This window comes from Alosa alosa, chromosome 10, assembly GCF_017589495.1.
Source record: "Alosa alosa isolate M-15738 ecotype Scorff River chromosome 10, AALO_Geno_1.1, whole genome shotgun sequence".
NCBI classification, from domain to species: Eukaryota; Metazoa; Chordata; class Actinopteri; order Clupeiformes; family Clupeidae; genus Alosa; species Alosa alosa.
In genome coordinates this window covers 5,592,926-5,602,523 of record NC_063198.1, presented here as the reverse complement: position 1 = coordinate 5,602,523, position 9,598 = coordinate 5,592,926, and the positions used below count along the sequence as shown (strand labels likewise).

Below are 9,598 nucleotides of genomic sequence, written 5' to 3'. Positions count from 1 at the left end.
ATAGGCCAAATGTATACCAAAACAAAGCCAAAATGATTTGCTATCTGGGTACTGTCAAAATAAATTGAACACTCCTTTTTCAATTGGGGTAGGCCTATATGGTTTATAACTTCATCTGTTAAGATATCAAAGATATAAAGAGTGATGGACTCCCGCCAACCCCTCAAAATCATTGCGTGCTCTACAGTGTCTTTATTTTTAGAACAAGTGTAGGCCCGTGATGAAAGCACAGACCCCCTTCACATGACCACTGGGTTAAGGGCAATCCATCACCACTCTACCATCCCGTGTTGGGGGTGCTGAAAGTCACCTTATTTGATTAGCCAGCCTGCCTGCCTCGCTCTGCACCTAGCAGCACCAGCGCGGCCCAAACCGTGCTCACCGCAGTGATTACCTTAATGGTCTCTCACATGATTTATTTTTTCCCTTACATCCTCGTATTTTCTATGCCACCCAAAGACCCCACACAATCCTTTCCTCCGCGATGCCATGAATCAGCCGTTTTTTTTTTTTTATGTCAAAGAGCACCACTGCGGATAATTAGGGATAGGTCTGTAATTCTTTGAAATCTTGTTACTGTATGTAACGTATTGGGTTTCAAAGAAGCGTAGCCTAGGCCTATAATTCACTAAAATTGTGACTATGAACTTCACTTACCCATGTAACCCAAAAGCAGCGAAAATTAGGTTTGGTGAACTTGAAGTACATTTGCCCTGAAATGGGTTGAAATAAATAAATTGTCTTCAACAGCAGACTCCCTTGAAGGGAATGCCGGGTATGCTAGGCTATTTAGCTAATAGACTCAAGAAGACAAAGGACTTGTGACTTCAGTGTAGTTTGTGGAATCTGTGCAATGTGGAAGTAGGCTACTGTGCCATGTGAAAACATGGAAATGAAAAAGTATCTTTCATGGCCATCACGGGAGCCTGCACCATCTCTCATTTTATCTATGACGCCTCTCAGCAAAGATTGAACTGATGCCCCTGCTCGTGACCACACAGAGAGATGAGTAATGTGGTTGTTATGGCGATTAATGGGTGAGGGGAGTGATGACGGCTGGACCTGGAGGAGTGGAGAGGGCAGAAAGGTGTTTGCGGTGGCTGGAGGATAGACAGACATTAGTGGCTTTGACAGAAGAACTCTGGAGACGTGGAAGACTCCTCAGGGCCTGCTGACTTAGGTTAGTCGGAGTGCATTAACTGTGTGACTCGCTCCGTCAGGTAAAGCTTGATGGTTTGCCCAGAAAACCCACAGCATCACTTTATTTGGCTCAGTGACACTCGCAGTAATTGGGTTCAACAGTGTTGAGATAACCTGATGCAGAAAAACAAGTGCTGCCAATGGATATCAGCCATAGACACTACATGATGGTTGTGTGTGTGTGTGTTGATGAAAAATGTTGGTAACCTGTTAGTTTGCTTATGAACATGTTTCTTGAGCCTGTCATAAGAATATTTTATAACAATGTCATAGATATGTTGTGGATGCCACAGACTGCCAAAATGTATGACATAACTTTCTTCTTGGAAGTGCTGTCCTGACAAGCTCTACTTCCCCCTATTCCACATGCTTTCCACAAGTTCTCAACACAGCATGGTGCATTAACTGCAGAAAGTATCCAGAACTCATATAGCCTACTTATTTACGGTTGAGTAAATAAAACATACATGCCATTTATTTTCACTGGGATTTTTAAATAATTAAAGTCAGAATCAGTAATCGTCTGCTTGCCAGAGGTCTATTTGTTAACAGCAGGCTCGACTAGACTGAATCACATGTTATTTCCCTGGTTTGTTCACATATTCACCAGTGGTTTAGTCTTGTCACCTCATTTTTAGGATGGAGGGCGCAAATAAGCACACGGTGCAAATCCACAAGATTGACCACTTTAATAACCCTGACAGACTAGTGCATCTTTCTGCTCCCGTGGGCCACTTAATGCACACATTTTCATCACCGTCCTAATTCCCTAACTTCTTTAAATGGACCGGGGGCAGCTTGTAGTCCCTCACTTCTGATTTTCCGTCCTTCCTTGCCCCCCTTTCCCTAGGGCTTCTAGAAGCCTGGTCATCCATTCTGTCTCTTTCTCTCCAGGGTCCAAACACAATGAGCATTGCAGGGGTATATAAGGTCCACCACAATGTCCTCCACCACTGAAGTTAGCCTGTGCTGCTGGAGCAGACAAAGTTGCTGTACTATCGATACCCACGTAGAACACAAGCCGAGCGCAGCCGGGTACAAGGCTCTGAGCAACCAGCACTCCCGTTAACAACACCAGTACTAGCACTCTCCTCAGACACCTGAAGAAAATGGAGACGGGATCATGGCTGACTCTGCTTGGGCTCGTCCTGGCTTTGGCTGCGGTGGGGCACTCTATCCAGGAGGAAGGAGCTGGCCAGCACCAGCCCACGGACTCAGAGGAGAATCTGGTGGAGAGGCTGGACAGATTGGTAAGTCTTACTTGCATGGAAAGACCATTTCCAACTACTCCATTCACAGCGTTGGAATAATGTATAGGAAGTAGGTAGAGTGTGGGTGTAGGAGGAGAAGGTTATGTATGAGGGGTAGAGGTTTCATACTGGGATGCGCACCAAACCACTGTACCAGATGTCAGCCATTTCATTGTAGCAATCATAATGTGTATGAAAGCTCCCCTGCAACGGTTTAACCTTCATCAAAGAGACAATGGAACAGTGTGTAAACTGTCCGCTTAATAAAATGGTCTTATTTTTTGTTTTTATTTATTTGACTGAAGTATGACTTCTCATTTGTCTCTATGCTCAGTGGCCATTCTATTGAGTAATGGGTAATGAGTAAATATTTCTTTCTTTTAAACCGTATGCATTTGATGAAGAACCATTAAAAATGTGTTGATGTGTGTATCTGTGCCCAAACTCTGTAGGACATTGAGGATCCGCTGAGTCGTGCCATTGAGCAACGCCTCTTGTACCCAATCCTTCGCTCCCTTTCCCAGGGCTCCCAGAGATATGGACGCAACCCCTCTGTACTTCACCAGCCACAGAGGTACATCTGCCACTTCACCCATTTCATTCCACACCACCACATTACACTATTATATCCTAGAACAATTCATGTTACTTCAACCCAAGGCACAATTCTTAATAATCATAGGGTATCTTTTGTGGCCTTTCTGTTGCACTGGGGAGCTTATTGCCCTCCTATTTATGTTGTTGTGTGTGCATATTTTTTGCAGGCATCTGTGGTAGCTGTTATCGTGCCGTAAAAAAAGAAAACAGTATTAAACCTCAGAGGTTTAAGCCTGTTAATGGATTAGGGGGCTTGAAAATCTCTTTAAGTCTGCACAAAGCCATAGCAATAAATATTTAAAAAGCCTCCTCTTGTATACCCACTTATCAGAAAAAAAGACTTCTTTTAATGGGACAGATTCCAGCGAATTCTATTTTAGACCTGGCAAAGTTCTGTTGAATAATAAAATGAAACAACAGAACACAAACACACAACACAGCAACATATTTATGCAGATCTTTTGGTACTGTAGGCTACTGTGCACTAATGCACTGTGATAGTTCATATGTCTGTCGTGTGAGTTCTGGATCAGGAGGATGTCGAGGGTGCTGTGCTGTTCCCACAGGTTTGGGCGTGGCACTGGAGGAGACGAGGAGCCAGAGAGGATACAATCCCGCGACTGGGAGACCGCCCCTGGTCAAATCTGGAGCATGGCTGTGCCACAGAGATTCGGCCGAAAGTAGAGCAGGAGACCCACGTGACCGACGCTGCCTGAAAGACGGAGAGAGAAGGACCAATTAGGATCAGCTGAATTCCAGGACTGGCAGACAGACATGAATTAATAACATATGCACCCGTTATATTTTTTAAAGAAAGGCTTACTCACATCTCACCACCCCACCCTCTCTCTCTCTCTCTCTCACTCCCAACCTATTGGGCTTGGCACAGAAAACCTTAACCTGCATCATGCCATTCGTATTGTAGCCAATCACAAACCTCCACCGCAGTTTTCAGGCTCTCACTCAGCCAGTGGAAAGAAGTTGGCATAGTTTGGAGTGTGTGTGTGTGTGTGTGTGTGTGTGTGTGTGTGTGTGTGTGTGTGTGTGTGTGTGTGTGTATTGGAATGTATGTGCATGCCTACATAGTGCATCTGGTTGGTTTCCTAAATTAACATGCTAAATTGAATTTAATGCAGATGTACAATACAGCAAAATATCATTAGTATGCATTGGTATGTAGCTTTTTCTCATAATAGGCTTATGTTGTGAGTGCAAATAAATTGGCTTCTTTAATGAAGGTATGCCCTTGTCTTTACTTACATTTTCTTCACTGTCATCATACAGCAAGTATATTTACCAGAAGCCAGTCATTCTGCAGTAGTCTAACCACACTCTCCTCTCAGCAGCCCTATAATAACAACCTGCTGTGCTCAAGTCGAATAGCTCTCTGAGCATAAAACAGGCCATCATATGTCGCAAACCATGACTTCAGAGCTCCGCAAGTCACCGACAGATGTGCTCGTTAAGGGTGGCCATCACAGGCCATTTTATTTATTTACATGTGTGGTTGTTATGGTGACAGGTCGGGAGCCTTGACATGCTCACATACAGGAAGCTCAAATTGGCCAAATTGGAAAAAAGTGTGTGTGCAGACAGGAAGGAATTTTATGATAATGACATGAAATGAGGACATTTAAGAGAGACAATTAAATAAAAAATGTATCATCAGAAGGGTGATACAAATGATAAGGGGTACTAATTTACTGTAAATGTCAATGAGTAGACTTACATAGACTAGATAAAAAATAAGATAAACATATAATCTACAGATACAAAAACAATCAAACAAACAAACAAACAATCTGATCTGTCTCCCTCTCCTTCCCTGTCTGTCACTGTCCAGCCATCTCAGTTAAAGATGACTACAGAAGAAGTTATAGCAGCCTGTCACTTTTCAGATGGATTTGCTGTGACGTAGCCAATCAGCTGCGTGGAACATGGACAGTTTGGCAGGGCTCTACGATGCAACTAAGCAAGAGCACTGCTCACTCTCTGGCCTGGCTCCTCCCTCCTCGCCCTGGCCTGACTCCTCCCTCCTCTCCCTGGCTCCTCCCTCCTCTCCCTGGCCCCTCCTTACTCTCCCTGGACTGTCATCTGGAGGGAATGTCCTGCTGGTGGCCTTCCACATGAGGCCAACGCCATTTCACACCTACAGCTCTGTAGTTGTGTACAGTGGATATGCTGTGATTGTAAATGACAAGTGTGTTCAGTGTGTGTGTGTGTGTGTGTGTGTGTGTGTGTGTGTGTGTGTGTGTGTGTGTGTGTGTGTGTGTGTGTGTGTGTGTGTGTGTTATTGTATATGTCACGTGTGTGTGTGTGTGTGTGTGTGTGTGTGTGTGTGTGTGAAAATTGAGGTTGTTGGGTTGAGTTGTAAAAGCACTCTCAGAGCTTGTCAGTAATGGTTTCACCACTAATTAAAAGATGCCAGCATGCAATTACTCTACTTTGTGCTGTCTTTGTTTCCGCAGCCAATTACCGCAACGTGAGTATTAACTGCTTCAGACGCCTCCCTCTATTGAACTGACCTTCCGTCTCTGCTTTCCATATGGGAAGAGAGGGAGAGGGGAGGTGAGGATTGCCTGAAAAAAAAAACAAGTGCAATTTATCCTTGTGCTCTCCAATGTTGAAAATGGCATGTTTCCACTTTAAGTGTGGGGGTATGCAGATAATTACAAGATGACAGAGGAATGTGACATTTCAAGTTATAATCGGCACTGTGTGTGTGTGTGTATATATATTGTATGGGTGTGTGTGTGTGTGTGTATCCATGTATGTGTGTGTGAGTTTGTGTGTGTGTGCATGCATGTGTTCTCGGTGTATATTTATTTGTGTCTCTGGGCCTCTGCAATATTGATGTGTGTGTGTGTGTGTGTGTGTGTGTGTGTGTGTGTGTGTGTGTGTGTGTGTGTGTGTTTGTGTGTGTGTGTAGGTGGCTGCGAGTGTGTGGATATGAATGCATGTAGGTTGATGGTTTTACTGTATATGGCCAAAAGTCTACTTTCTACTCTGCTGACGGGTATTTTTTGGATGTATGTGTGTGTGTGTGTGTGTTACCCACCTTCCCTACCTCAGCTCTCTCCCCATTTTTTTTCTTTCATTTTGTTACTGTAGATGACTTTTCCCACCTCTGGTCAGCTGGCACAGATGGATATCACACCCCTTATCTTGTGTGAGAGTGGCAGAACTAAATTGCTTTGGCAGCTGGAAATAGGATGGCACTGTGTTTTCATAAGATATTTCTATAATCGAAAAGAAAAGTCTAGCTAGTGCATTAACTTGTGTGAGAGAGCAAACCTGGCCTCGTAGCTCGTGACCATCTTAAAGACTGCACACATTTATTTGCATTTAAATTAAAATTAGTAAATGTATTGCAACAAAATAAACACTCAGTTTAAAATAATTGTTTAGGTGTGATATTGCACTGCATAATTATAATCTTATTATAACATAATAATCATATTGGACACTTCCCTAACTGTGTAGCAGATGAGATATATCCGCCCATGCCCTATTTCCACCCTTTTGCGTGTATGTGTCACTTAATATTCATTTCTATACAAACCAAGATGGCGGATTCCTAAAGAAACGCAAACACCCACACCATAAGTGTATCTAAATTAGCTATGTACCAAAAATTACATTTTACCGTGACCCAAAGAGCTCGGTAAGGCTGCGTGTACAAATCTGAGAATTCTCGGTCTAACCGTTGACGTGCCGTGTGGAAATATAGGGCACCCAGCAGCCTAGCACCAAACTCCGAGCACGGTAAACAAAATCGGATTTTGAAGGCAGTAAATGCTCCCGTTAAGAACCAAACCAGATTTTGTTCAAATCTACACACTTATGGCTACTGGAAAATGTAAGGTTCTGTAAGGTCAAATGTTATTTTGAAGTATTAAAAAACATCCTTATTTTAGAATTTTCGAACGAAAGGGGCGGAAATAGGTGGTTTTACAATATTTTAATTACTGAAACTGACAAAATATGTACATGGAGAAAGTATTGATGTATTGATATGTTGATGTATTGAAATGTATTGATATGTTGATATCACATCATTTATACAGGCATACAGTATACAAATAATGTTATTGTACAAAAGTCCATCTGATATCCTTTGAGCATGTCATATTAGTTTTGTCTATTATTTCTGTAACAAATATGACAGGATATCAGATTTGTACAGACTTTTTTGTACAATCACAAACTTACATGTAAACCTCCGTGGCTTTCCCCATAGGCTTCCATTGATGGCATGAATTTTTTCTCACCAAGTTTTCCATCTCATATTTGCATCCATCACTTTTCACACACATAATCAGTCACAGTTATGGCGCTGGATAAGCAGTGCCTAGTGTCTAGACGCAGAGGAGCATGGCGTGGATTTAGCAGCCACACAAACTAATGAGAGAGACATGCTGATTGACCCCCACACCTCTGGGATGAGTTGGGATGGAAGGAGGGGGTGGGGGGTGTTTACAGTAATCGAGACTGATGATAGCAGTAGCACCATCAGTCTGACAAGCAACAACACTGTGGTATTTAAAAAAGTAATTAAGATTTGCATACTCTCATAATCGGTTCAGTTCATCTTTATATGGTACGTTAAGAGTGCACAGAACACTCCTCTCATAACCTCTGCTTTTAAATTTCTTTGCATTTCAATAGTTTAGTCCCATAATGTGCAGTCAGAGTCTGAAGCAGGAAACATGTTTAAGTGGCACAAAAAGTCACATCAGTGAACAGCCAGTTATTTTCCACTTCTGTCAACATGGAGAGATTGGAGAATGACATCAGTTTTACATAAATCAAGATTTCTTTTCATATGCTGCTTCTGGCTGAATATATATATATATATATATAAAATGCCTCGAAAACCTTGAGAGGTTCATTTGCATTCCCTCTCATTTATTGTACCTTGAGTTTACATATTCTGCCTGGGCTTGCAGCAAAATGTACTTCACACTGGGATATGTCCTGATTTCTGGGGTAGTCAGCGAGTGGTGCAGCTCATTGTGGCTTTGCTGAAGTCTAATGAGTATGAGAAAACTAGAGGGCGGTTCTTTGGCTGCAGGTAATGTGTGCGTGGGTGTGAATGTGTGTGTGTGTGTGTGTGTGTGTGTGTGTGTGTGTGTGTGTGTGTGTGTGTGTGTGTGTGTGTTTTGTGTGTGTGTGTGTGTGTGTTTGTTTGTGTGTGTGTGTGTGTGTGTGTGTGTGTGTGTGTGTGTGTGTGTGTGTGTGGGTGTGTGGGTGTGTGTGTGTGGGTGTGGGTGTGGGTGAAGGACCTGGGGTGTATTGCGTAGCTTCTGCAACAAAGTGTGTTGCTCTGTGTGTGTGGCTTGCCGGTGTTTCGCTTTGAAGACACACACACACACACACACACACACACACACACACACACACACACACCTTGCGGGCCCCTCCTCAGCCCCACCCTGACCACTCAAAGGAGATGAGGAGTCCCCTCCCCCTCTTGTCCCATGTATAACACAGGCACTGGCGCTGATCCGAGCAAGAGAGGTGTCTCATTTCATCCCCCGCATCCCCTTCTCACAATCCCACATTTGGACAGACTCGTCCACCACGCAGTGAGGAAATCAAAAAGCCCTCCTCTCCCCACCTGAAGTCGTGCTTCGTGCTGATGTGGATAAACAGATCGCTGCGGGAGGGGGTTCTCCTATCTAAAAATGCCTCCTCCATCAGCGACTCCTACACAGTCCTCATCAACCCTGCTCGTGCTTCACTCTGACTCAGTGGCCTCGACGGATTTGACGTAAATAGACCGGCCTTCCTACACCCTTATTACACTGTGGTGCCATATTTGATCTATGAGAAATCATAGATTGGTAATTAGGCATTCTAACACCTGTTTAATTACCTGAATAACCAAGCCATGCTTTATTTCTGTGTCGCCTCTTGACTAATGCTTTCTGTACACTCACATTATTGTAGGGTTGAATTGCTTTTACCAAGTACCACTAATGGAACAAGTAATTGATTGAAAAGTGAGAGCAACACAATCATTTGTACTGGACAGCTCTGCTGCTGAAATGGGATGTGGATACCCTGTCATGGGGGTTCAGTTTCCCTCTGTTGATCTGTCATGGCCACCACAGGAGCCAGCTGACAGCTTAGCAGAGAGATCCTCACGGCTCACTGGCTCTGACTCTTTAGCCTTCTCCGATGCTGGGCAATAAACGTCTCAAAGCAGTCAAGCAACACCACGGCTCCCCCATCAGCTACACTGGTGTGATGCTACTACTCTAGAGTCGCAGTTACTAATAAAGATAAAACACAAGTGAAAGGTACACAAATGAAATTTAATGTCAAATATACTATTTATATAATCTTTTCATAGAAAGACTACTACAATTCTACTTAATGTACTATTAGTAAGATATGACAGAAGAAAAAAAAATGAGAATATGTTTGTTTTGTAGTCAAGAGATGTTTAAAAACACCTGCACTGTGCACAAAACAGGCTCATTAGTAAGGCTGAGAAGAGTTTAAGAGATTCTGAACCACAATTTGCATTAAGTGATACTCCCGAT

At 43.2% G+C, this 9,598-nt stretch overlaps 2 protein-coding genes across 3 annotated transcripts in view; both read left to right on the top strand.

The window, feature by feature from the left end:
* Positions 1-4,939, top strand: part of npffl (neuropeptide FF-amide peptide precursor like) — a 5,095-nt gene extending 156 nt beyond the window's left edge. Inside the window, exons 1-4 of one of the 2 annotated variants that reach the window (XM_048254208.1) lie at positions 1-1,180; positions 2,095-2,450; positions 2,903-3,024; positions 3,614-4,939. The exon at positions 1-1,180 is cut by the window's left edge and continues 156 nt beyond it. In XM_048254208.1, the coding sequence (XP_048110165.1) occupies positions 2,310-2,450; positions 2,903-3,024; positions 3,614-3,731 (381 nt within the window). In that variant the 5' untranslated portion in view covers positions 1-1,180; positions 2,095-2,309 and the 3' untranslated portion in view covers positions 3,732-4,939. Of the gene's footprint in view, positions 2,451-2,902; positions 3,025-3,613 lie in introns of both variants that reach the window. The other variant, XM_048254207.1, reaches the window with a different exon arrangement.
* Positions 1-5,088, top strand: part of itga7 (integrin, alpha 7) — a 48,101-nt gene extending 43,013 nt beyond the window's left edge. Inside the window, exon 26 of the mRNA XM_048254206.1 lies at positions 4,946-5,088. The gene's annotated coding sequence lies outside the window, so the exon portion shown is untranslated. The remainder of the gene's footprint in view (positions 1-4,945) is intronic.
* The last annotated feature ends 4,510 nt before the right edge of the window (positions 5,089-9,598 follow it).